This window comes from Colletotrichum costaricense, assembly GCF_030867565.1.
Source record: "Colletotrichum costaricense strain IMI 309622 chromosome Unknown Scaffold_25.1, whole genome shotgun sequence".
NCBI lineage: Eukaryota > Fungi > Ascomycota > Sordariomycetes > Glomerellales > Glomerellaceae > Colletotrichum > Colletotrichum costaricense.
Window position 1 is genome coordinate 501217 of NW_026848254.1, and position 26886 is coordinate 528102.

Sequence of the window (26886 nt, forward strand, 5' to 3'; positions counted from 1 at the left end):
GATTCGGATAAAACTAACACAAGAGAGAAAATCGAGATCTACCCATGGAATGGAGCGGTTCATGGGATGAACAGGTAGATGATGCACTGACCTGTCATAGTCCGAGCCGATGAGGACGACCACCATAAATATCCGTCTGGGAATACATACACAACCTGCGCATTCAATCGGCCCTAAAGTGGATCGAAGCTCCCCCACCTCCGGAATATCCAAGAATCTCTCCCCGAACCATCAGCCGAGCTGTGGTAACTTGTGAGCTTCTGAATAAGCTTGAATGACCTTATCATACTGTGTGGCTAAAGAGGCATATGCTCGGAACATGACAACGGATCAAGCTTGAGGCCGACTGTACTCCAAAACAACGATAAGCTTCGATTAACGAATTACAGTTCTATTCACTGCTAGTGGCAAGGAATGCTACTTGCGGGAATCGTTGCCATTTTGGTAAACACTACACGTACTTCGTGGAAAGTAATCCATGGCCCAAGACTTCACAGCGTAAACAATACATGATCTTCGCCGGTAGAGTCTCATACGTTGGTACATAACCATCCACCCAAAGCCGAAACTCTTTCTGCCGAGCGACTTCACTTCATTAGTTTAGTCATGCTCAACGTGCGTGTCTCTTGATATCTCGGCACCCAATACTTCCTGACAGTGCAGTAGATGATCAAAGGATGGGGCTGGAATGGCCTTGATCAGATTGGGCGACAACTTCTACAACACCAAGAGGCGTGAAGTCGCGTTTACACTGACTCGGCTTTATGCCAGGTTGCGGCCGCTCAATCTCAATGTCCTTGACGACTGGATCAAATGATACGGATCGCCGGATACTCTTCGCCGCCGAAGACCGCTTCTTCGATGGCGTGCCCAGCGTGCCCAACGACGGAGCGCGCCTGGCGGTGTTGGCAGGATCAATCAACATGAACCTGGCCTGAGGCGTGTTCAGGGTCGAGAGCGCCCGACCTTTCACCCTTTTCAACAGCTCCGGTTCTGATGTTGATTTGGGAAATGTTGATGCCAACGGCTTCGAGATGTTGTGCTGAGGCTGGCACTCTTTGCGAGACTTGACCTCCGTTGCGGGGATTGGAGCGTAGAGCTCCCGTCGAGGTTCAGGACCATTGCCATGAGAGACTGGCAGACCAAGCACTGACATGCTCCACTTCGCGGCCGGGGCAGCCTGCGACCTCGCATCGTGGACGGCTGCTGAAGGTCAGCACAATCTCCAACCAAGAGTGAGAAACGAGATAGCGTACAAGAGACAAACTTGTCGGTTGTAGAGTCTGAAGCCTCCAATGAACTCAATGGTGCTTCACCACGTATTTGTTGGCTCTGGGTGGAGAAACTGCTTGGGTTAAGGTCGCCATGAAGGGCTTCGCCAACCGGGTAATCCCAATGAACAGGATTTAATGGCCCTGGGTTGTGGCCGATTAGATTGGTGGTATCTTGAAGCATGAGGGATGGATGCGCTGCGCTGACTGAGGCCGACAGAACACCAGTGCGTGACGGATTCCGACGGATAGCGCAACCATGGGACCCTTCTATGGCACGCTGAACGGAATCTCCCGTCGAATGAAGCGGGTCTGACGGACTGGCCTCTATGTGGAAGACTGGCAGAGTCGTGGGCGCTGGAGTTGAAGACAAAGGCTTTTGAGGCGGATCTCTCACAGGTCTTGTAGGCCATTGCTGAGAAGATAGATCGTGGCCTGTTGGATAGACTGCTGAGGGAAAGCCATGTGCCGGCGTGGCACTCTCCCACATGCGTCGGTTCGGCCAGGCAATGGCAGCTTCCTCGAGCGTCTCTGTTGCATTAGAAATGATTAGCCCGCAGTCCAGACAGCGAACTGAGTCACTAGGTGCTACCGACCGAGTGGAGCGTGGCAGAAAGAAAATGCGGCGATATTTTTGATGTGGTCCAAGGAAAGAGTCGTCGGGTCACGCTGGACTGCTTCCGTGACGATAACTTGGATGCGGCCAAGGGATGCGGCAGGATTCCAGGAGTATTCTCGTAAATATTTCTCGTTGAATGCAGGGAACCTGATCAGATCGCGGTCACCGTGTTTGTTTGGTTCTGTAAAGAGTCAGATCAGCGGCATACTCCTCGGCGAGTTCATGCATCGGCAACTGTGTCGACTTACTGAGACTTTGAGAGATGGGAAGAGGCGTCCGCCGACCTTGGTCGAATACGTCCTCGCTGAAAGTCCATTAGAAGCTGTAAGCGACACCGATGTCGACGGCAAAGTTCTTACGCGACGAGTTCTCCATCGATGTAAACCCTCGCCGCAAAGACTACAATGTTGGCGTTTTGATTCGGGTTGCTGATAGAAGGGATTGTCCAAGAAAAGATGGAAACCGTGAGCGGCATGTTGCGGGGAAGACTGGGGACGAAGCCATGAACAACCGGCAAGCCAAAAGACCCCGGAGATGATGCTAGTTTTGATTCTGTCAGGGCATCCATTGATCAGCAAAGAAACGTCCATGACCACTGAGCTCGTCAAGACTGACCAAGGTCCGGAATGACGGAGCAGTCTGTCTTGAACTCCTTCAGCGGCACCGATCCACTGCTGGGGAACAGCAGGACGTCCCAATTATCGTAATGCATGTCGAAACCCCCCACAGTATCTAGTCGAGCGCGACTGAAATCTTTGTTGTTGGCAGAAACGCGAGCAGACGATGACGGGTACGACAAAGGTCGAGTCCGATGATCGAGATTAGTATGCTGGGAACACTGAATATTGTAGTTGTGTTGTTTGACGTCGAGCCCGTCTACTGACGGATGGTAGACAGAGAAGACGACTTTGGTACTGCAAGGTACCGTACCCCTTTCGTCCAAGGGGCAAGCAGAGATGGAACTGAGTTGCCTCGCGGAAAGAAGGAGCTGCCATACATTTCTACGCCATTCTACACCAAGAGGCCGACGCCAGCCGGGCACTTGCCCTTCTATCGTGAAGAACTGGCCGAGGAATAGCCAACTAGGTACCTTGCGTTCTTGCCATTATTGGCGGCAAAGCTGTCGCGTCTGCGTCCCACTCCGCCTGTCAGATGCGACCACCTTGGTTGTCAGGCTAGCATGGTCGATTTCACTGCGAATGATTCTGACTGGAACATTGACTGAAGACATATGAACTTGTTGCTGGTGGGGTTCCCAAAGGATTTCTTCTTCTGCTCTAAAATACACACATGCGTCTCCATTCGTAACCCCCGACATGTCACGCTTTTCATGGGTCAGCGTCGCCAGCCTTTCTCGCCTGTCATTATGTTAGTCTCGCAGTCTTGATCTCATATATCTGCCGCAGGACCTACCCGCAGAGCGCTAGCACCTCCCAACTCCCTCTCGAGTCCGTCGGGGAATTCTCTCGGGTATGAAGCCTTGTCGGGGTAGCTGGCCTTGACAACACCGCAGACACCGAGGAAGACGACGATAAAGGCACCGATCTGGGCCAGGCCCTTGCCGGTGGTGGTCCAGGTGTACTCGAAAGGGGAGAACATGCCGAGCAAGTCGTGGTCTTCGTGGACAGGCTCGCCAAAGTTGCGGCGCTCCTGCTTGTCCCACCAATCGCCGTGGGGATCGCGGAACTGTCTCTTGATGAAGGGAGGGTTGATGTATCCGCCGTTCTGCGCGTCTTCGAGTTAGCCACGGCTATCGAGCCTCTCTCACTCTTTCCTTCCTCTCTCGCCACCAATTGCCGTGTCACTGACCATGTTGGGGTCCTCTGCGTCAGACAGAGTCGGGTACTCGGGGTACTTCTCCTCGAGAACTTTGCGGTCGTTGAACTGAGGAGGGAAGAAGGTACGTTGCTGGACAATCGGGGTTCGTCGGGCGGCCTGGACTGCGCCGCGGACCGTCGAGGCCCGCGCAAATCGTTGGGACAGCATCTGCGAAAGAGGCGAGTTAGGTTGGCATGATAGTCTACGAGTCAATTGAGGGTGGAATGGGCATACCGTGGCCGAAGTTGTGGTTCCGATGCGGGCCCAATTGCTTGGTATTTTTGGATGTGATGTCGTCGCAGGTCTGAGCCGAAGCTTCGGTCGATTGATGATTGCTAGCCAAATCCCTCGATTGTGGTTGGCCAGCCTGGATGGGATGAATGCCTGAGGCGTGAATTGTTCAGAACTGGTCACTTTTTTGAGGTGCGCGCCAGCCAAAGACAGATGTGGGGCACTTTGGTCGAATCCGGACGCCTGGTTGGATGGACTTGCCCTGACTCCTGTCACCCATTTCGTTGATTCAAGGGAGCAAAGTCCCCCAAACAGCGGTCGTCATTCATTGGTGGTTCGAGTCACAGTGGTGTGTAGCTGCCTGCCTGTACCTCAGGGCAGCATCAATCGTCCGCCGTCACCACCCGAACGGCCTCTACGCCCCTGCGCCCCCCCGAGTCTTGAGGTCTGAGGCCAAGTACCAACGTTCTCCTTTCGGCTAGCCCAGGCAAGGTCGGAGCTGCATCTTTGCAAAAAAATCTATCATCAAACTTTTTGCTGGCGACGCTGGTTTTGCATCCTTTTTCCAACGCAGCCGGCCACCAAGACGTGTCATCATGTTCAAACTCGAAACTAGAATTCTCTGAGCATACACCATTCTATAGACGTTAAATTTGACGCTTCAGATGCCGGCCCCGTCGAGATCACGGCCCCATCTCGCGTCCGCCCCCCGTTGCTATTATGAACAAGACCGCGTCGCCCGACCCTGCGCAACCCACCAACGAGGCCATCGACTCCCAACGCGACGAACAAACCGCGACTGTACCTCAATATGATACCGATCCGCCCTCATCACCGCTTGAATCCCTCGGATCCGACGATTTCGAAGGCCAACTGACCCCCAACGGTAACGACTTCATCGGCCTACCCCTCCGCTCACCATCACCTGTATCACCATTATCTCCGTCAACACCCTCGCCCTCGCCTCCTCCTCCCGCGCCCTCCTCCGACATCGATGATGAACGCCCTCCGAAACGACGTCGCGTCTCCACGCCATCCGCGCCTGGATCTGGTCAGAAAAAGAAGCAAATCTCTCCGCCATGGAAGAAGATCACCGCCGAGGGTCCGACGTCTTTTATCGACAACGGCAGACGCAAGTCTGGTCGAATCAACACCATTCCCCTTGAGTTCCATCCGCCATCCGGCAAGCGGATGACGAGAGGAGCTCTTAACAGCAGTCCGCCCTCCAAGAACAAGTATGCTTCTACCAACGGCAATACCGCGACCCCCACCCCAAACGGAACCTCCAAGTCCAAGACTCCCTCGCGAAGACCATCAGCAGCAAAGCCCGCACCGCCTCCGCCCAAGACCTCCAACCGAAAGTCGGCTGCGAACGAGACCAAATCCACCTCCCGATCCACACGCAAGCGAAGTCCTTCCCCATCTGCTCAACCAACTAGGCAGTCAACGCGGACAAGGCGGGGCCGTCGCAGCTCCATCGACGATGAGGTAGCGACAACATCGGCGGGTAGCCCGAACCGTACGCGAATTAAATTACGTGTGCGCGCGACCGAGCTACCCGTTGTACATCCGGGACAAGTCAGCAAGAGGCTAAGAATTGGACCCAACTTTGAAGAATACTGGGAAAAGGCGCAGGCAATACCCGTTGAGGATGGTGGCATGTACATCCCAGAGGAGGGGCCTAGCTACACTGATGAGATGGCCCAGAAGGATGCTCAAATTGTCTTGCGCATTGAAGAGGCTGTGGAGCCTGGCGGTATTCTTTCACAAGAGCGCTGCACCCTGTTTGTTCCCGAGGCGGAAGAGGAACCACCTCGCCAATGGGCTCATGCAGACCACATGGCCAAGGCTGTTACCAACTTCCGCAAGCTGATGGTAGCAGAGCAGCAGAGACATCGAGCGCAGGCCAAGAAGATTGCCGAAGCATGCAAGGACGCTTGGCTCCGGCGCCAACCAAAGTCAGCAGAAGAACTCGAGGCCGAGGCGCGCTTTGTGTGGATCGGGCGATACAGAGTGGTTGTCAAAAGCATGTTTGGAACCTGGGAGAATGTTCGGTACGAGATCAATCGGCGGAGGATTCAAGAATGGGAGGCAGAGGAGCAGCGCCGGGTCAAGGCTGCGCTTCAGGAGGCCGTCAATTTGTCAGAGCAGAAGTTGCAGGCAAGAAGAACACAGGCAGATTCGGACATATCCGATGAGGATGATCTCGACGACGATGACGACGACGACAATGAGGACGGCCTGGATGACCTCGACAGCGACCTAGAGAACAGCCAAGCGATGTCGGTAGATGCGGATGATGATGACTCCGGCAACGATGACGACGATGTCATGTCATCTTCAGAAGAGGAGGAAGCAGGCGAAGATCACACCGGCGATGCTGGCGATGAGAAGCTCACTATGGAACAGCTTCGCGCCAAATACGCCAATCTACCTGAGCTTCCTCCCGACGAACAAGCCGAAAAGAAACTCACCAATGGCGTCGAGTCCGAGGTAGACTCAAAAGTTGTGGCAACGAGCCCCGGAGAAGAGACCAGCGATGAGTCCGTTGACATGGATGACGACATGGGGTCCACCGATATGGACGACAGTGATGACGGCTCTGCCGCAGATGAAGAGTCGGAAGAGGAAGACGGCGACGAGGAGCCATCTGGATTGTTGGGCATGCTCTTTGGGAAATCCGAGTTGAAGAAAATTAAGGATGAGGCGCCGCCCGATGACAAGGAGCCACATGAAAACACTACAGCCTTGGTGGCTGATGGCGCATCCCCACAAGCAGAGGCATCATCGAACTTTAGGGACGACATTGTTGAGGAGGATGATGATGATGAAGTGTCTCTAATTCAACACCCCGGTATCTTCTTGGACGGTGACGAGATGGAGGCTGACACAGAAGGGCAAGCTACTGTGCTACCAAGCGCTGGCGACCAGGATGAAGGTGTCGAAATTGCAGCCTCAGAGAAGGAGCTCACCATGCCCGTACAGTCGCTCAAGTCAGATGAGGCCTTAGTCAATGGCATACATAAGGAGCCAACATTCACGAGGGTAGTAGCTGCTACCAACGGGATACCAGAGGCAGTGGAATCTGCTGATACGGAAATGCAAGATGCGCCATCGAAAACATCAGAGGCGTCAATGCCCCCGGCGCCATCTACCGCTGCTACGGTCGCAACGAAACAAGTCACTCCTGATACCGATATCATTACCGTCCCGCCAAGTCGAGAACAAAGTCATTCGCCCCCTACATCCGACACAAAGCCTTCAGATGTGGACACAATGTCTTTGGCGACCCCAGGGGCAAAGGATGTTGTCAGTCGGTCAGCTTCACCAAACCCCAATTCACAACAGACGCAAATCCCGTTTTTGCTTCGTGGTACTCTGCGTGAATATCAGCATCATGGACTGGACTGGCTAGCGGGACTGTACGCCAACAACACCAATGGCATTCTTGCAGATGAGATGGGTCTTGGCAAAACCATCCAGACCATCTCGCTACTCGCTCATCTTGCTTGCCATCACGAGGTTTGGGGACCGCATCTGGTGATCGTACCAACAAGTGTCATGCTCAACTGGGAGATGGAGTTCAAGAAATGGTGTCCTGGTTTCAAAATTCTTTCCTACTACGGCACTCAAGAAGAGAGGAAACGCAAGCGACAGGGATGGAACAACGATGACGTATGGAACGTCTGCATTACATCTTACCAGCTTGTCATCCAGGACCAGCAGGTCTTCAAACGTCGGAGGTGGCACTACATGATTCTCGACGAGGCCCACAACATCAAGAACTTCAAATCACAGCGGTGGCAGACGCTCCTCGGTTTCAATACTCGGGCAAGGCTTCTACTTACAGGCACCCCGCTCCAAAACAATCTCACCGAGTTGTGGTCGTTGCTGTTCTTCCTCATGCCAGCCGAAAATGGCGTGGGTGGATTCGCAGACTTGCAAGAGTTTCACGATTGGTTCCACAAGCCAGAGTCTCAAATCCTGGAAAACGGCCGCGAGACGATGGACGAGGAAGCGCGAGCGATCATTTCCAAATTACACAAGGTCTTGCGACCGTATCTACTACGAAGACTCAAGGCCGACGTCGAAAAGCAAATGCCGGCCAAGTACGAACACGTAGAGTTCTGTCGCCTGTCGAAACGTCAGCGCGAGTTGTATGATGGCTTCTTGGCTCGCACAGACACCCGGGAGACGCTGTCCTCTGGCAACTACCTTTCCATCATCAATTGTCTGATGCAGTTGCGGAAAGTCTGCAACCATCCCGACCTTTTCGTGGACCGCCCCATCATGACGTCCTTTAGGATGCAGAAATCCGTTCCAGCAGAATTTCAGGTTACCGATCAGTTCCTACACCGATCTTTACTTGCAGTAGAGCCTATGTCCATTGTTAGCCTGGGCGTTCTCAACATGATTCCTACACAACACGAGAATATGTCCAACACAACGGCGGAGCGTATTTCGCAGCTCAGCCTCCACAGGGTACTGATGGAACTGAGAGAGGCACAGAATACCAGAGCTCATCTGGCTCGTACAAACCTCGACCCTTCAACAGTTGAGTCGAACATTATGTATCTGGACAGCCTGGCTCGCTGGCGCCGCTTCGAGGAATTGCAGCACAGCGTGTACCTGAACGCTCTCCGCGGCCAACGTCGGCCCATCTATGGCAAGCGCCTGATTGATTTCCTGACGCTCGGGTTAGACGGCAGACCCCGGAAACCCAAGCCAAGAGTTCCTAACCAGATCTTGAATTGGTTTGCGGAGGATTCTGACTTCCTCCGTGCCGTCATCCATCCAGCTGACGAACGAGCCGATGCGATGCAGACGATCATTCAAAAGTTCACATGCGTCACTCCCGCCGTCATCACTCGCGACATGAACGAGGTGATACTGGGAAGAAAGGCGGCTCAGGCCTTTACGGACGAGGATCTCAAGCTCTCAGCGCCTGTCCGGTGGGCTCCTTTCATGCCCAAGCAGCCACCCATTGACCCATGGCACGAGTCTCGCATGCGTCACAGCATCCAGTTCCCAGACAAGCGTCTGCTGCAATACGACTGTGGAAAGCTTCAAGCCTTGGACAAACTTCTTCGCAAGCTTCAAGCCGGCGGCCATCGTGCCTTGATCTTCACACAGATGACCAAGGTTCTGGATATTCTCGAGCAGTTCCTCAATATCCACGGCCACAAGTACCTTCGACTTGATGGACAAACAAAGATTGAGCAGCGGCAAATCCTTACGGACAGGTTCAACCATGACCCACGCATCTTGTGCTTCATCTTGTCTACACGTTCCGGTGGATTGGGCATCAACCTTACTGGGGCCGATACCGTCATCTTCTACGACCAAGACTGGAACCCAGCCATGGACAAGCAGTGCCAGGATCGATGCCATCGTATCGGTCAGACACGAGATGTTCACATCTACCGACTCGTCAGCGAGCACACAATTGAAGCCAACATTCTTCGTAAAGCGTCGCAGAAGCAGATGCTGGACGACGTGGTCATTCAGGAGGGTAGTTTCACCACGGACTACTTCAACAAACTTTCCGTGCGGGACGTTCTCGGCACTGAGGGAACAGACCTGGTCGATGATGCCGCTAATGCCGCCATGGACCGCCTTCTGGGTGGAGGAGACAGCGGAGCGTCGAGAACCGTGGCCGAGGACCTTAAGCAGGCCGAAGACCAGGAAGACGTAGAAGCCGCCAAGGCCGCCGAGAAGGAGATTCAGGACGACGACGCAGAGTTCAACGAAAAGAGCGGCGCACCTTCTGGCGCCTCCAGTACCCGCCAAGGCACGCCGCGGGAGGATGTCGCCGGTCAGTCAGGCGGCGGCCCGGGACCCTCTGGGCTAGGCCGGTTCTCAGAGTCCGTCGCACCGGATGAAGCGGTAGAGATTGAACATAACGCGTGGGGCCAGAGAATATATAATGTGGACGAGTACATGCTCCGGACGATGGCGGAGCAGCTCAAGGGCACGGCGCTAGACCTGCCTAAGGACAAGAAGAAGAGTAAAAAGAAGGGTCGCGACACGCGGAAGCGGTAAGCTGTGTGTAGAAGGGCGGCACCTTGTGTAATTGGACGATTGCTTTCCTTTTCTGTATTATATGGTTCTCTTTCGAGATGGTCTCGAGGAATAGACCTTTGCATGTATGTATTGCTGGGAGGGGAAGAAAACGGCGTCTCAGAGGACTTTGGTCGTGAACGAGGCGTTTTGGGTTGATGAGGGGAGGTCCCCACGGAAGCATAGACATGGACGAGAGCAAAAATATCAAGATAAATCTCCAAGCATCTGTAATTTGTCACTCTTCGTGTACGTGATCTGTGGTACCTCATTACATGTCTACGTAAACCTGAGTCCTTTCAAACCGACGCCATGGACATGGACCCTGCGACCCCCTTCCTTGCGACCTCCTCACTCCAAGCCTCTGCCTCTCGCCTCAACTCTCTCTTCACATACCAAAACGTCGCAACCGTCCAGACACCAGCCCACACAAACGGCACCGACCACCCAACAACATACGCAGCCTCCCCGCTCCTTAAACCGAAAATCAGCGCCGTACAAAGCACAGCACAGCCCTCAGCGCCAACAGCCCAAAACACACCCAACCGCCTCAGCATCGCGCGAAAGCCGTGGCTCGCCTCGTACCGCCTATCGAGCGCGACGCGGAAGTCCGTGCCGCCGGACCCGTCGACGGCGCAGACGTCTTCGATGAGGGAGTAGATGCCTGGTCGGAGCTGGGCTCTGCGGGGCACGGAGGAGATGCGGAGAGGGGAGGGGATGTGGAGGGCGCGGAGGGCGTCGATTAGGAGGAGTTGGGTGCCGAAGACGAGGAGCATTGTTGGGACGGGCATGGAGAGGAGGCGGATTGGGGGGTTTCTTGGGACGGTGCCTCTTGGATGGTGTCAATAATGTGTGACTTGAGGTAACTATGAGATTGATGCGAGGGGGGTGGACACTTACACGATGAGTTCAATCATGATGATTATCCACGCCAACGAAAAGTTCCAATGAAACCAGTCGAGGTACCACCTATGCGCCCCGATGACACGACACTTACTTCCCTTGCGCCAAAGTCGCCAGAAGCGCAAAAAGTACTCTACAATGCTGGCGCCACCCACGGCAGCGGTGACAATGGAGAAGACGGCGTTGGGAGAGAGTTTCTCCTTCTTTTCCGTGGGGGTGTTGGTCCCCGGGCCAACCCCGTACCAAAGGCCAAAGTACAGGGCTATCGGCATGGCGATGGAGTCGAAGAGGATGAGGGTCCAGAACAAAGCGATTGCTGTCTTTCGGGTGCGGAGAGTGTAGTTTAGTGGTGGGGGAGTTGGATGGAAGGCCGGGAGGGTTCGGGGAGGATCACCGGCCGTGCCGGGGGCTTCGCCGGCGTGGGGTGTGTTTGGGTCCGTTGACGGCCGTGTGGCTGAGAGCGAGCTTCGCCGGGTCATGGCGAGGCTTGGCCGGCTGAAGGGGCCGTCGTAGCGACGGTCAAAGTCATGGCTTGGTCTGGTGGTGTGTTTCGTTGGAGATCGTGGGGATGAGGGTTGGTTGTGTGGTGCTGAGGCCGGGCGGCGGGATGTGTCGATGTCTGGCGGATTCTGTGGTTGTGACCTCTTCTCATCAAGCACGTCTCCATCTCTTGTGCTAGGAACGATCCCATACTGTCGTTGACCTTCAGGCTGAAACTCCGAAGCAGGCTGTGAAGCCTGACTGATCTGTAGACTATGACGACCAAATGCTGTAGGGTCATACTGATGAGCATGGTGATGTTCAACGTTGGCATCACGGGCGCGCGGATGCCTCGGATCAGGGGGGCTGTCGGCCCAAGGAGCGGCTTTCTTGTCCATCATTGTCAGAAGCCAGTGAGATCGTAGACATCTACTAAACGGAAACAGAATGCAACGCCTGTGAAGAAAGATTTTGCGAAGAAAAGATGGCCACAATAGATTCCATGAGGATAGTCAAGCAGTAAATCAAAACAGGTAGCAAGACATCACGTCGCCAAGACCCCAGAGGGAGACGATCATGACTTTCCGGGACTTCCAACGGAAAGCCATACTGATCGTACAGGCTAACTGACGAGGATCCACTACTAACAAAGGTAGATAGAAGGATGTAAGGCTTCATCTGTTGGACGAGAGATGTCGGGTGGTGACATTTGGGAGGCCTAGGAGCAGAGGCTCCGCCGGGGATTCAGGGATGATGTCAGAATGAACCCTGTGGCAAAACTGAGAAGCTTCCATGTTCGTCCAACGTAGGCACGTGAGAGCATTTCAGACACAATCAGGTCGGTCGTACCGGCTCTGGAAGGTTAATCTTGGGAACTTGCCCGATTCACAGCGGAGGTGGCCGTCAACACGCGGAAAGGGACGTTGGCTGATGTTTCCTTCGAGTACAATTGGCATCATGCGATGAAAGCGCTGCCCAAATAGAAGGTAAGGACTTTCCAAAAGATAAGATAAACATGTTCTTGCCGCTTAGTCATCTCACCCTAGCTTCTAAGTTCTAAGTGATCAGGCTCTCCCAATTGATGGATGCCTGGGATACCCCTCATCCCAAACACACCTCACTTCTGACACCTCACCTTCTCACCGTGGATCTCATGGTGGCCTTCTCGTTATCTAGATGTGAGCTGCTCTTATGAATGCTCCCAATCTAGCCCATCATGCGTCTGATCAACACGGCGACATTGGAGCTCGAGGAGTTTTTTGACCGTGCTCGCACCCCACCGTATGCCATTCTTTCCCACACCTGGGAGGACGGAGAAGTATCGTTCCAAGAATGGAACCACCTTGAGACTAGGAAAGAAAAGAAGGGCTTTCTCAAGATCGCATCGTTCTGCCAGCTAGCCTCGCAGGACGGATACACCCATGCTTGGGTAGACACCAACTGCATCGACAAGCGCAGCTCCGCCGAGTTGTCGGAAGCTATCAACTCTATGTTTGCCTGGTACCGAGAAGCAGCGTTTTGTTACGTTTATATGGCCGACGTGTCAATCTCAAGCAGGACCATTGATCAGCGCGACCTGGAGATCCAGTTTCTAAACAGCAAATGGTTTACTCGTGGCTGGACTTTGCAGGAGCTTATTGCCCCCCGCCGCATCAACTTTTACACTCATGATTGGACACTTATTGGAACAAAACCAAGTTTGCTTGACGTAATTCATCGAGCAACTGGAATTGACAAATGGTGTCTTTTAGGCAAATCATCCCCTTCCAATTACAGTATTGCCAAAATCATGTCTTGGGCTGCTCGCCGTGTCACAACTCGCCTAGAAGACCAAGCATACTGTCTCCTCGGTCTCTGTGATGTTCATATGCCTCTTCTCTACGGAGAGGGCATCAAGGCTTTCTTGAGGCTGCAGCAGGAGATAATCAGGCTCTCCGATGACCAGAGCATTTTCGTCTCCGATATGCCGAGCCTACTCATGACGGCACCCTTGGCTACGTCACCTTCGCTCTTCTCTAAGTCAACAGATATCATCCGCTGGTCCCGTCTGACAGCGCCAATGGCAATGACGCCGCCATTTTACGCAATGACCAATGCCGGTCTTTCAATATCTTTGCCCCTGATCCAGACATTGTCGCCTGACTTCGTTCTGGGCGTTTTGAACTGCACCACGAACATTGAGGAGCATGCTAGGAGCGCCGTTTGCATACCTTTGTCATCTCACAATAATGATTACCGGCGCCAGTTTACTCGCGTATCTCTGCCTGCACCGTGGATATCGCTCAGTTCGGCTTCGATGAAGTCCCTTCTCCAATGGCATGAAGGAAACGCCTCGCCTCCTGATGATTTGTCTTCAGAATTCACACCCGAAGAATCAACGAATATCATGATCTCCATGCTTGACGAGGCGGACCGAGAAGGCCTTTGGAGACGCGTTTTTAAGCCTCTCAAGCAAACAGAAGGAACGTTCAACAAGGTCTCTTGCTTCATCACATTCCCGCGTGGCTTTTCCGGCTATCGTCTTCACGCAGTAGATCCCCCCGAGGCACTGCATGAACATACGAGTCTGATGGCCATGCTTGACCAGGGAATTACTGATGGAAAGGGTCGTAGCCTGCTTATCTTCGGAGTAACGGATTCTGGGGGTGACGATGGCAGTTACATCGGTATCTATCTCGAAGCGGCACTGGACAACGAAGGCGCCTTGCAAGACTGGCCTCGAGCATGCCGCATATTACCTAATTGGAACAAACAGGATGGCCTCGATGTCGCTATGCAACTCAACGAAAACTTCCCACCTAGTTCTGCAAGCCTTGTTGGAAATATATTGGTAACGATCAGGACAGTAATACCGATCAACCCTAATTTTTCATTGTCAATGACAGCCGCGTTGATGGTGGAAATCGTCTTTGACATGGACCGTGTTCGAAGATTTCATTCTCGAAAAGGTCCGATCAGCAACTCATTTAGCTCAGACCAATACTTCCGAATGTTGGGTGCCTTGAGCGAGTCTGAGTGATCTTCACTGCCACTTTCTAGCAGGCACTGGCACCAGACGAAGGGTGATGGGATCTGTCAAAGACCCTTGGCCAGAGTCAAATCTTAAGGTTCCCTCTAAAAAGGCAAAACCAATGTGAGAAATCGGCTTCAATTGAACAGTACACACTATGCAGCGCAGCTGCTCCGGCAGCTCAGCTAACCATTCTGTCTTCACCTATCAATACACTACACAAAAGGAAACTCGCTAAAAATCTTCATATAATCATCAGATCTCCATGGTTGGATCCTGTACCATCGCAGCTTAGGCCATGACCTCAGCGTGGAATTGCTCTTGTGCGCCAGCAGGGGCGGCGGGAGCGGCAGGCGCAGCGGGGGCAACAGGCGCGGCACCACCGGCGGCACCACCGGCGGCATCACCGCCGAGCTTCTGAATACCACCGTCCAGGGACTGAGTAACCTGGTCAACAGACTGCTGAGCAATACCCTGGCCGATCGCGGGGACCTTGGAAACGATGGCACTGCTGAAGTCACCGGCAGTCGCCTTCTGTTGCTTGAGCTGGTCAACGGCAATGGAAGTGGCGCCAAGCTTGTCAAGCTCCGGCTTCTTGGCGACCAAGTCATCAACAGAGGTCTGGACAGCGGTGGTCAAGCCACCGGCTGACTGCTGGAGGGTGAGGGCATCGGTGAGGGAAAGCTCCTGGGCACCCTGAATCTGCGTGGTACCTTGCTTCAGCGAGGTCTGGACCTTGTTGGAAGCATCAAGCAGGTTGGCGGCGGTGTTGGGATCCGCGGCGTTGAGAGCCTACGCAAGAGCGGGTTAGCTTCGGTCACTGAATCATGTTCGAGTCATCTTCTCGTACCTTGACAGCGGTGTCGAGCCCGGTGAGAGAGTCCTGGACGTTGGTCAAGGCAGCCTGGATGGGCTGAAGTTGACGCTTGCTGGCGAGAGAAGCGGGAGCTGCAACGGCGGAGCCGGCAAGCAGGGCCTGGACGAAGACGTTGGTGAAGTGCATTTTGATTGGTATTCGGTAAGCGAAGGCTTGATTTGATTGACGCGAAGGATGAAAGTTATTTAGGAAAGTGTTGGAATATCGTTGTAAGCTGAGAATTCTAGATGCTGATGAGATGGAAGGAAAACCTGACCTAGACATGGAAATCCACCGTCTTAATATACCAGCTTCTGGACATTGACGACGAGTCAACTTGGTCTTTGCATTCCCGTCACCGACACTTCATCCGAGCCATTGCAGTCTCAGCCCAAGAAGCATCGAATACCATACGGCTCATCAGCCTGTATCCTCAGTACCTAGACTTGCGGTACGCAAAACCGACTTCTCTCACAGTAACCATCGTCAGAATCTGTCAGTACTTGCCTAAGCTGTTGCAATTGGCGCCGCGGAAGCCTCATCCGGCTGAGTGTAGTCACGGCCGAGGATGGACCCTTGAAACGCGCGCAGACGGCACGCCATGCAGCGTGGTTCGGTCGACGACCAAAGATCACGGCTTTCACGGTCAGACGAAACGAAATGTGGATTCACGGACCCCCACTGGAAGCGTCAGTCTCTCGACCCGGGCAAAAAGTGGTGGGCTTTTACATTCAGTCTGCATGGCGACCCTGAACCAGAAAAAGGTGATCCCTTCTATTTTCATCCTCCGGCAGCGGTGCTGTTCATTTCCCATGGTGTGTGCGTTCATGAATCCCACCGCCTAGACCACACTGCGATCGCGGCAAGCTGCGATACCTACCGAGGCATTTCAGATGGCACAAATTATTACTTTCTTTTCCTTAAATTTGTCAAGATATCGTGTCAAATGTCTCTGCTCGACAGCTATGATGGCTCCGAGGTAACACTGAGAGCCTGGGTTTCGATATCGGGCTCGTGGTCTTGGCAAACGTACTGCACACTGTCGCACCTCTCGGCCCGCATATTCTCTCCAAACTAACGCAATAAGCTTACTTAATGGTTCAAGTATTCAGCAGACTAATCAGTGGCGCAGACTGAGTTGACTTCACTCCTGCAGAACTTCAGGTAACTGGTGCGGGAAGGCTAGCACGCAGCAGCACCTCGGGGTGTTCCGCCTGCACATAACATGTTAGCGTTATGTGTGTCAATTGCCTCTAGTGCCTAGCAAGGCGGAGTAGCGCTAGACAGGCATCTTACAGAGACACTTTGTCTCCTGTTTGGCAGCCGCTAGTGCAGCACTGAGTGTCATCGTGCGTTCACGTCTCGATGAGAGCCTCCACGACGTCTTAGCGCCCAATGTCCCAATAACTGTGTCAACGATCCCGGCCAGTGCCAAGCAATCAAAAGCCGCGCATTCGGATTCGACTCAGCATCCTGTGCCCCATCCGAGACAGTGACACAGTTGACAAATGTCTGCCATATGTCACTTCGCCGCAGGTTTCCTCTGCAGAGGTCCGTGCCAGGCGCATAGCCGCGCCTGGCTAGGACTCTGAAGCTGCAACCCTGTCACCAAATTTGTTTCTGGGACGGGGGTGGCTGAGGATGGGTTATCCCGACATGGACATGAATGACTGAATCTGTCATTGTCATGGTGGTGGCATCAACTGGTCCTTCCCCCAGGTCAGTTCGTCGGATGGCAACAAGATTTGTGGATGCCAGGGGGCCAAGTGATCGTGGACCACCAGGTGGTCTTCGGAGCGGGAGGGGATGCGTGCGAGGTAGCTGGCACCTCTCACTCGATGCCCAGCCCTCGTTCGATGTCCGATGTTTTCAAACAGGATACAGCGGAGCGCTGTGCCCCCAAGTTGGCTGGTTCACGAGCCTGGGCTAAGAATGGCGAATCACCGAGGCTGGTTGGCTTGGACCGCGGATTCGTCACATCCGATTCCACCAGAACCTTCTCGGTCTGAAAGACCACTGTCCTAACAGTCCGGTATAGCTCATGGTCTCAAAGGTCCGGACCCTTGGTAGTCCGGTCCCCATTTGCCCAAAATGTTTGACTCTGCAGGGGAGTTTCTGAGCTGCATCATCTCACAATCTTCTTGCCTGATCAAGAAAGTTCTGCTGATTCTCTTGTCCTCTTGACTTTTTCTTAGGCCGAGTATTGCCCAGAATGGATATTCGGAGCTTGTCTTCTCACTGACCAGATCAGACGTCCAAACAAGTAGCCCTGATATCAACAAATCCCCATCGCGCTTTGAAGTCGAACACTTCTCCAGAGGTACGAGCGGAGTTCTAGGGTATTCGGCAGATGGTTTTCGTGGAATGAAACTATTATTTGTGGCTTCCATTGTGGAGAAGGTTGAAGACATAGGTAGGTGACGGGTCATCTGCTTTGACCTCACGACACACATTTCGAATGCGATTCGCTCTTCATCGAATAAGCTTATTCTCCGATACTTTCTGATTGAAAAGGAACTGATTTATTACACATTCATCAGTGGCATAGTATGCCTCGGTACATTGCTCCACGGAATGGGTGATCGGTGTGGCTGTTAGCGAATGGAAGCAATGAGTAGATATAAGCAGCCAAGCCCCCAGATCACCACAAGGCCTTTTCCTTCTTTTTGATAATATAAGATGTACTTCGGTAATGGTCCTACAGCGATGCAATATTGGAATGTTTCCAGTCGCGCTTTGCAAAGATAAGGTGATCTAGTCTAACGCCATGTCGATGGCGTGGAAAGGACCTGTCACACAGGGAACTTAACCCGTCAATCGACAAACTCCAAATTCCAACCTATGCCCACTCCAGTTGAGAAAGACTTCGTGCTCTTCCAGACGGACCCTTGGGGGATTTTACTTTGCAGAGTGTTCCGGCATTGGGCGAAGTTCGGTGGTAGAGTTTGTGTTGGTGAGTAAAGATGAACGCAGCCTGCAGGACCGAAAGGCAAATCGCGATGAGTGGATGACGAAAGGGGTAAAGTTAGCTGATGGAGGGGCGAACCCTTAGTTTGAGATCCGTGCTCGGAGAGTCTACTGGAAAGAACTTGAAGATGAATGGTCCCTAATATTAGTAGATCCCTAATATTGCCCTTTTGTGATGTACAGGGTAACTTTGGTAGGTAAATGTTGTAGAATAAACTGAACTCCCGTGGAGGTCTCAGCCGCCCTAAGTATAAAAATATGCCAATTCTTCTATCTCAATTAAACTTAGAGCTTCTTTGACAGACTGACATGGAATTGTCTTGGGGTGGAAGACCGCAACTGACTGGTGTTTATTCACTTGAGCTGCACTGTCCAGCATCACTTTACTTGTTCCGATCGCAATTTGGATGCCACCCTTTATGTCTGAACACATGAGCTCAACTACAAGTTGACGTTGAGGTGGAAGTATAGCACTTCATTGATGTCATGGCAGTCGTTTCGTGTGACTCGCATTGAATTTGATGGCCCTCTGGTTACTTGGTGTCTGGGTATCGGTATCTCTTACTCTCAAGACATGGTCAATTGCAGGAATTTAACAGTATAAAAGGGGGCGACAGAGACCTTTGAGATAGCAACCAGACGGAGGGACGTTGGGACTGAAATCTCGGATTACTCGGTGTGGAAAAGATGTGCCTATTTGAACTCACTCTGTACTAAGCTGTTCCTGTATTTTTCGCTCTTTACGACCGGTATAAGAGCTCTTTCCGATCTACCCACACTGCCCTACTTCTCGAACATATTAGGGGTTGAATACTCTGGTAGCGATGGTGCCGAGACAACGATGACGGGCGACTGGTAAAGGCTTAGCTGGCTAGTTTCACTGTTTAAACCAGCCAGGCTGACCAATCGAGATTATTCCCATCACAGCAATGGGTGAGCAGGCTCCATCCAGGCTGTTGATGCTTGCAATGCTTGTTGCCTGCTCTATCGCTTCCTAGACTGCGTACGGACCTACTTATACTGCCCCCCCCCCCCCCGGGGGGGGGCACTGAAGATCAACAAATGAATTGACCTAAACACTTGGTCTACGCACGTCTTAAATCACTGGCAACGCTTACTACACTGGATCCTCAGGCGGCTGTTTCTTTCGCGAAGAACTCCAATCCGTATGCTAGGCTCTATACAAGCCAAAGTTCCCTGCACCCAGTCGAGCATCCAGCACCGAGTGGCCCTGCCGTCCCCTCAAGACTGCCTATTCTTTCGGCAGAGATCATACTTCATCCTTTTCCCAGAAGTTCTCAAGTTTCCTGCAGTAGAGGCTCTTCTTTCGAGTGACGTAATCTGCCAGCGGACAAAATCGGGAATGACGCCGGCCGCAATCCCGTAAAAGTGGAACCCTGACCGGGCCCCGGATCCTCAGAGCATCTCCGATCCGACCCGCTCCGAGTCAGCTTCCTATCCAAGCCAGCCCCGTGATCTTGCCTTGCGGAACATCTCGGACTCATACGATCCTCTTATCGAGGTCAGACAGCAGAAACTATTGCAAACCCAGAAGCCGCAATGAAGTGTTGTATTCAGTTCCTTTAAATCGCTGTGGTCAGCTCATTCACGAAACGAGTGCCCGCCCATCTCAACATCATTGTAGTCTCGTCCGCTCTCAACAAGATCAACTTGCCAAACATGTCTGAAATGAAAGTTCTCATCCTGGGTCTCCCCAGAACAGGCACACAGTGTACCTCTCCCCTACCATCCCCGTTGACTAAAACCCCTCTAACACTCTCCAGCCCTCGCCGACGCCCTCGCAATCCTCAAAATCGCCCCCGTATACCACATGCGCGAAGTCGCCAAAAACACCCACCAAGACCTCTGGATCACCGCCATAACCAACAACCTCCCCATCTCCAACCCCCCAAACCCCTGGTCAAAATCCCAATGGGACGCCCTCCTCTCCCCGTACGAAGCAGTCTCCGACTTCCCCCCCTCCCTCTTCCCAACCGCCCTTGCAGAAGCATACCCTACAACCCCGATAATCCTCACCACCCGCTCCTTCGACTCCTGGGCGTCTTCGATGCGGGATACGCTGATCCACGCACATCTCCACCGGGATGAATTTCGAAAGTCGCCAATGGAGGGGTTGGCGAACGCATACCACTCTGTCTGCTGGGACAACGACTTTGAAAAGAATGGAGAGGCGTATTTTCAGAGGCACCATGAGGAGGTGAGGGTGTTTAGGACCGATGAGCGTAAGTTCCTCGAGTTGAGACCTGGAGACGGATGGGAGCCGCTTTGTGCGTTTTTGGGGGCCGAGGTGCCGAATGTGCCGTTTCCGAGGAGCGATGATTGGGCTGAGTATAAGAAGAAGGTTGAGCAGGAGAGGAGAGAAGCAGGTTTTGTCGAAAAGTATGCAGAGAATCAAGGGTCCATTGAACGTCAGCACATTAGTACGCAAGGGAACATTTAGAGTGTGTGTTGAGCTCGAAACATCGAGTTCATTTTATTCCGTGGCAATTTGGGGCTGGAGTAAATCCTCGACAGCCAAAGCCTTGTAGAAAAGATACTAAAAGAGTGTGACGAAAGCGAACGCATCACCAAAGCCCGAAAGCCTGCCAGACTCATGTTGAATAGCCCCATTCTGCCTGATTCCCATTACCGATGTTGGATCCGATATTAATCCCGCCAATACTCCGCACCGAGGCACCGATTACCAGGAAACTTCCCACGCATTTGACTACAGCCTGCGCAGAGGCATCTCCTTTGCAGCAGAATCATCTCCAATCTAGCGCGCGGACTAAACCTGTCCTTCAGGACTGCGTGCAATCATGCCGAGACCCATGTGACGCTTTACAGCCTTCCAGGTTTCAATGAGAGCAACATAGACGACCAAGCAGGCAACGACAATGCCCCACTCCCAGGTAATCATGCCGTGCTTGAAGACAGCGCGGTTGACAACAGGGAGATAGATGACGGGGAAAGTCATGATGAAGCCGCCGGCGACGGCCCAGAACAAGAAACGGTTCTTGAAGATGGTCTTGAACACAGCCGTGGGGCCAGTCCACAACTCAGGGTTCATGTTGAACAAGCTGCGCTGGAAGTGCTTGACCTCCCAGGCAGTGACCAAGAGCAGGAAGCTCAAGGTGGCGTAAACGGTGGACCGGGCCCTGAAGACGACATCACAGGTCTCGTTCCAGCCGTCGTTGCAATGACTGCCGAGGTCGCCCGCGCCTGGTCCGTACGCAACGGAAGTAAACGCGGCCAAGCAGAGCGAGCCCATGAAGAAACCGTAGATCATCTTGTCGCGGATCAAGTCCCAGGTGAAGACACCAACGCGTAGACTGTGAGGTGCACGCAGGAGGATATCGGGTTGAGCCTCCTCCAGACCAAGACCGATAGCCAGGAATGAGGATGTAATAAGGTTGACCCACAGAATCTCCAAAGGGGATAGAGGGAATATGGAGGTGCCACTTCTGTCCTTGAAGGACAGACCAATAAGGAGAAGAATGACCTGGGAGATGTTGGAGATCAAGAGATGGAGCAAGAACTGACAGCCTGGTTAGAAAAGTGTCTCGAGGAAACGTGTATGTGTGGATAAACAAACCTTCTGGATGTTGTCAAACAAGCGGCGACCTTCCTTAATGGCGGTAACGATGGAAGCAAAGTTGTCATCGGTAAGAACCATGTCCGCTGCCTCTTTGGAAACGTCACTGCCTCTCTTGCCCATGGCAATACCAACATCGGCTTTCTTGAGAGCAGGCGAATCGTTGACACCGTCACCAGTCATGATGCAGTAGGCCTTGCGACGATGCATGGCCTCGAGCATTCTGACCTTGGTCATAGGGCTGCATCGAGCGACCACAAGAGGGAGGGCTTCAAGAGCGTCAACTTCGGCGTCGGTCATGGCGTCGAATTGTCCAGCGGCCATGACTGCAGTAGACGGCTCGCCGCCACGCAGGATACCGACCTCATGAGCAATGGCAGTTGCAGTCTTAATGTGATCACCAGTAACCATGTGGACTGAGATACCAGCCGTGTTGCACTTCTTGACGGCTCCGAGAGTCTCGACACGAGGGGGGTCGTACAGGCCAGCAAGACCGAGGAAACGGAGCTTGCACTCCGTTTCGTTTCTCTCGCTAGCGTTGTCAGCATCTTCGAGGAATCGTTGAGCAACGCAGAGGACTCTGAGACCCTCTGAGGCTAGCTCGTCAGCCTTGGCCGCGATCCTCTGCTTGACGTCGTCCGACTCGGCCAATCTCTCAACCATGACTTCGACGGCACCCTTGGTGAAGACCTGGCGGGGAGCGCCAGGGAACTCGTAGACGACACTCATGAGCTTGCAGGTGGAGTCAAAGGGGAACTCGTACAACATCTTCGTCTTTTCGGACGAGATGAGGTCTGTCTTTCCCTTTCCATATCGCATAGCAAAGACCTGAAGGGCAATCTCGGTGGGCTCGCCAATGGCGGTCCACGAAACCGGCACCTCGGTAGCGGTGGTCATAGACTCAGTATCGGTCGAGGCCTTGCCATCGGTAACAGCGGAGTTGTTGCACAGAGCAATAGCCTTGAGGAAGGCACTGAAGGATGAGGAAATGATAGTGTCGTCAGACTTCTCAACCGTCGGAGTCGACGCTCCACTAGAGCCCGAGCTTGATGCGGTCGATCCAGGCCAACGCACTTTGCCGCTAGTCGGGTCATAGGGGTCGGTAGTGCCCTCTATAATGGCGGTCGTATCTTCGGCCAGCCAGATCTTCCTGGTAATCATTCGTCCTTGCGTGAGCGTACCTGTCTTGTCGGAGCAGATGTTGGTGACACCACCAACGGCTTCGAGAGAGGAGAGCTTGCGAACAATGACGTTTCCAGACGCCATTGCTTTGGTACCAACAGCCATAGTGATGGTGAGGACGGCGATAAGGGACTCGGGAATGACGGCGACACCGACGCAGATACCGTAAATGAGAACCTGGTCATCAATGTCGAACTTGCTGACCGCGAAGACAATGATGGCCAGAAGGATAGCCAGACCGAACAGCAGAAGAGCAAACTTGCTAAGCTTGACCTGAAGAGGAGTGCCCTCGAGACCAAGGATGCTCTTCATGGCAGCCTTGAAACGCGCGAGAGCGCGGGCGGGGAGTGAGGCATTCTCGTCTCTCTTACGAGTAGTTCGAAGCATCATGGCGATCTTCCCCACCTCGGTTTCCATACCAGTGGTGGTGACGATACCGCGAGCGCGTCCTCGAGTGACGGTGGTAGCCGAGTACACCATGTTGATGCGGTCGCCGAGGGGAATATCAGCCTCCTCGAAGAGTGCCTCGGGGTGCTTGCTGATGGGCAGGGACTCGCCGGTGAGTAGGGCCTCGTCGATGGAGAGGTTAATTCCCTCGAGAAGACGAAGGTCAGCTGGGACGACATCGCCGACGGCGATCATGACAAGATCACCCTTGACCAGAGTCTCGGCTTTGATGGTCTCCGCGATTCCGTCACGGACGACCTTGCACGTCGGGGCGGACAGCGCGTACAAACTCTGGATAGTCTGTTCGGCATTGTAGTCCTGGACAAAGCTAGAAAGATGTCAGCCATGAATGCTCGGCGACTGAAGTGCTGGGTAGGAAAGGTGTGTGAGACCGAGTTGGCTCGGGGGCAGGGATAGAGGATGAGCCACTTTGCCAAGAATCTCGCGAGCAGGGTACATTGAGTGCGCGGTCCACAAGAGCGGTCAGCAGTCACCCTACCCAGTCGTGGGGCGGCAGCCAGGTGAGTGGCCAGTCGTGCTTTGTAACAACTCAAGAGAATCATAGAATCGGTAGGCCAGGCACGAGGAACCAGAGGGAAGCAGACATATGCCACTGCGAAGTAACAGGGTGAAGGCAGGCGACGTAACTTACCCCACGACGATGTTAAGAAGGATAACGGCGGTGATGACACCTCCTTCAATGTAATCTTGGATAGCAAAGGACAGAATCATGACAATGACAAGAACCAAGGTCAGACTGTTGGAGATTTGTCTCATGACAATCTCCCAAACGGATAGGCCCTTTGCGCCCTCGATACGATTAGGCCCGTCCCGTTCAAGACGGGCGGCAGCATCGGCCTTTGAGAGACCATTTTCAAGGTCGGTTTGCCAGAGGAGACCTATGTCCGTGACAGGAACCGAATGGGCAGGTCGCTGAGGGACCGGGTTGGGAATGGGCGGGGGCCGCGGTATAGACGGCGGCTCGTCCTGCTCGGGATTCACTTCCGCGGCAGCTGTGTTGTGTTCACCATGCCTGACGGCTTCGGGTTCTCCCATCGGATATCGGTAGGTAACGGCTTAAAACGCGCGCTTGGGGGGGTTGGATGGTGTGTGTTGGTGCTTTTGGTAAAGCCCTGCAGATATTGATCTGGAAAGAAAACTGTTAATAGAGAACGGGCAAGCTCAGAGCTTGGGGGTGGTGATGAAGAAGAGAAGGGAAAAAGAAGAGGGAAGGGTAAGAGAGGTGTGTGCTAGGAGGCAGCGTTAAGTTATACTTTTGTGGCGGGTGGAATGCGTGCCAAGGGAGGGGAGCGAGGATGTATGTACCGGAAAGACGACCAAACCTGAAGGAGGATGGATGGATAATGGATGGGATACTGGAAGATCTGGACGTATCTCCGCAACGGACGAAAGAGAGAGACCTGGAGACTCTAAGAGAGAGAGAGGACGAGGTACCTCTTACCAAGCGACCCCCGTTGACTGTCCGAGGACTGGGGTGGGAGGAGTGGAGGGATGCAACGCGGGCGCGGAACGGTGGTGGGAAAATAGCTCCGACCGAACGGGACGACGAGTGGATGGGCCGAAGAAGTGAGGACCGAAGCGCATCCGTTGGGCGGCTTCCTGTCTTGGACTTTGTCTGGGGAGATGGAGCCAGTAAGGTATTCGTACCGTGTCCGTCATGAGCTAAAGTAGGGCCACAATTGTTAGTGACGGAACGAAGGAATGCAACAGTTGAGCAGAGTGGTGGGAGGAGGACTTGCATGGAGGGCATTGGAGAGAGTGGATTGGATGTGAGGTATCTTCTGTTACCTGGTATCAACAAAAGCTGCGCGGTGTGCCTTGTAGAGATAGGCACTTTGGGTCAGGTACGTAAAGTAAGGTACTTTGCCATATACCTTGATCGAAGATATGCTGGATATTGAGTGACAAAGTGGGCGGGAAGCTTGGCAAATCGCAGGGGAGTGAATAGGTGACAAGGTTACGGAGTAGATGTGTTCAAGATGGGGGTGTGTCTGGAGTCCTGGCTTTTTTGCGGCTTGCAGCTGTGGACGAAACGAGACGTCAAGGTTGTGCTTGACAGAAGAAACGATAAACGGGAAAACGGGAAAGGCGTGACGAGAGGAAGCAAATTGAAGATGATGCGGGGGATGGCTGAGTATACCGAAAACAACGCCCGTGGATGCAGATGCGGCAATCCAAAGGGGACGGGAAGGAAAGGTACCTGATACTTTCACGGATGCTCCTGCCTTCCATGATTGCGATGCAGCTGCAAGCAACGGGAAGGCACACTGTTCGTTCAGGTTGTCTGTTTCCTTCCCAGTCCATTTCCATTTCCTCAAGATAGGTACTTTACTCTGGCACTGCGCAGGCAAGCCGAGTGCCACCAACTTGAAGACAGAAGAGACCAGCTGCCAGAGTGACGGGACTGACAGGCCAAATTGAACAAGAAAGGGAAAGCACTAAGACTCGAAGCGGCGCAAACAACGACAAGTGAGCAGTTGCCAAGACGAGCTTCCTCCAGTCGCCGTCAGCGCCTCCGTGTTCCCCAGCGGTCTCGTGCCGGCGAAACTGTGGAAACGGTGCAATCCAGCCCACTGGATCGACTAACAATGACAGCTCTGAGGTACCTGGCTGACGGCGCAGTCCGCAGCAACATTGTGTGACGCATCAGTCGTCACAGCCCCTGAAGCATAGTGGCAATCACTGGAGGGTCCGCTGTAGCGTCAGGTCGGATCACTCAATAAGGTACGCAGCTGAGAGAATGCCTTGGATGGTGACTGTGTGAGGTAAGTATCGTGGTAAGGTATCCTCAAGGTAAGGTAAGGCGAGGCGAGAAACGGTGCGGATGATGGGAACGCGCAGGCCCGGGGTGGAGAAGCAACGCAGCGGCGCCGCCAAGGAGCACCGATGTCCGCCCAGCGCGGGCTGGTCGTCGTCATCAGGGAAGGAGGGAACCCGCCATCCAATCATGGCTTCGGCAAGTGGCTGGGGTGTCGGGGCCGTTTCTGGCCAGCTGATAGCTGATAGGGGCGGCCTCTGCGACCAGAGTGGCTGTGCAAACCATTCGCTTCATCCAAACCGTCTTGCTCTCTGAGGCCAAGAACACCGAACTCTTGGTCATCCAGACTACCAGTCGGAATCTTTGCTTGTCAATCCTGTCAGTTGTATATACGGATACGCTACCTGAAGCTTCTGATCAGGTACCTGACTTTGGATACAAGCACGCAATGATCCGTTCGTTTTCCAGTCCCAACTTCCACGGCCATCATCCTCACTGCCAATGTCATCCCTGCTCATTCAAGTCATTCGATTGGTCAAATGGCACGCGGCTCTTGGCAAGCTGCGCTAGTGCCCCCCGCCCCACTACCCTGATTCCGTTCGAGAAGAAGGAAGGAAGCAATCAATGCCTGGCAAGTTGCCAGTGCTTGACTGCATCTTGCCAATTGA

General features: G+C 53.5%; 8 protein-coding genes across 8 annotated transcripts; 3 read left to right on the forward strand and 5 right to left on the reverse strand.

Annotated features, from left to right (window-relative positions):
- Window positions 1-670: 670 nt before the first annotated feature.
- CCOS01_15773 (uncharacterized protein) lies at window positions 671-2602 on the reverse strand (the record flags this gene model as incomplete). The annotated part of the gene is made up of 6 exons (XM_060463911.1): window positions 671-1203; window positions 1257-1802; window positions 1868-2071; window positions 2139-2194; window positions 2250-2442; window positions 2506-2602. The coding sequence occupies 6 exons, from the start codon at window positions 2600-2602 to the stop codon at window positions 671-673; spliced, it is 1629 nt and encodes a 542-aa protein (XP_060305666.1).
- Window positions 2603-3218: 616 nt separating this feature from the next.
- Window positions 3219-3876, reverse strand: CCOS01_15774 (NADH:ubiquinone oxidoreductase 20.1kD subunit; the record flags this gene model as incomplete). Its single annotated transcript, XM_060463912.1, has 3 exons — window positions 3219-3248; window positions 3304-3615; window positions 3700-3876. 3 exons carry the CDS (start codon window positions 3874-3876, stop codon window positions 3219-3221), a joined length of 519 nt encoding a protein of 172 aa, XP_060305667.1.
- A 783-nt stretch (window positions 3877-4659) lies between these two features.
- CCOS01_15775 (SNF2 family domain-containing protein) lies at window positions 4660-9981 on the forward strand (the record flags this gene model as incomplete). Its single annotated transcript, XM_060463913.1, has 1 exon — window positions 4660-9981. The coding sequence occupies one exon, from the start codon at window positions 4660-4662 to the stop codon at window positions 9979-9981; it is 5322 nt and encodes a 1773-aa protein (XP_060305668.1).
- Window positions 9982-10298: 317 nt separating this feature from the next.
- CCOS01_15776 (uncharacterized protein) lies at window positions 10299-11783 on the reverse strand (the record flags this gene model as incomplete). Its single annotated transcript, XM_060463914.1, has 2 exons — window positions 10299-10830; window positions 10900-11783. 2 exons carry the CDS (start codon window positions 11781-11783, stop codon window positions 10299-10301), a joined length of 1416 nt encoding a protein of 471 aa, XP_060305669.1.
- An 815-nt stretch (window positions 11784-12598) lies between these two features.
- Window positions 12599-14401, forward strand: CCOS01_15777 (HET domain-containing protein; the record flags this gene model as incomplete). The annotated part of the gene is made up of 1 exon (XM_060463915.1): window positions 12599-14401. The coding sequence occupies one exon, from the start codon at window positions 12599-12601 to the stop codon at window positions 14399-14401; it is 1803 nt and encodes a 600-aa protein (XP_060305670.1).
- Window positions 14402-14683: 282 nt separating this feature from the next.
- CCOS01_15778 (uncharacterized protein) lies at window positions 14684-15395 on the reverse strand (the record flags this gene model as incomplete). The annotated part of the gene is made up of 2 exons (XM_060463916.1): window positions 14684-15184; window positions 15243-15395. 2 exons carry the CDS (start codon window positions 15393-15395, stop codon window positions 14684-14686), a joined length of 654 nt encoding a protein of 217 aa, XP_060305671.1.
- A 4500-nt stretch (window positions 15396-19895) lies between these two features.
- On the forward strand, window positions 19896-20676 carry CCOS01_15779 (uncharacterized protein; the record flags this gene model as incomplete). The annotated part of the gene is made up of 2 exons (XM_060463917.1): window positions 19896-19947; window positions 20000-20676. The coding sequence occupies 2 exons, from the start codon at window positions 19896-19898 to the stop codon at window positions 20674-20676; spliced, it is 729 nt and encodes a 242-aa protein (XP_060305672.1).
- Window positions 20677-21003: 327 nt separating this feature from the next.
- CCOS01_15780 (potassium/sodium efflux P-type ATPase) lies at window positions 21004-24495 on the reverse strand (the record flags this gene model as incomplete). Its single annotated transcript, XM_060463918.1, has 3 exons — window positions 21004-21753; window positions 21811-23767; window positions 24092-24495. 3 exons carry the CDS (start codon window positions 24493-24495, stop codon window positions 21004-21006), a joined length of 3111 nt encoding a protein of 1036 aa, XP_060305673.1.
- Between the last annotated feature and the right edge of the window lie 2391 nt (window positions 24496-26886).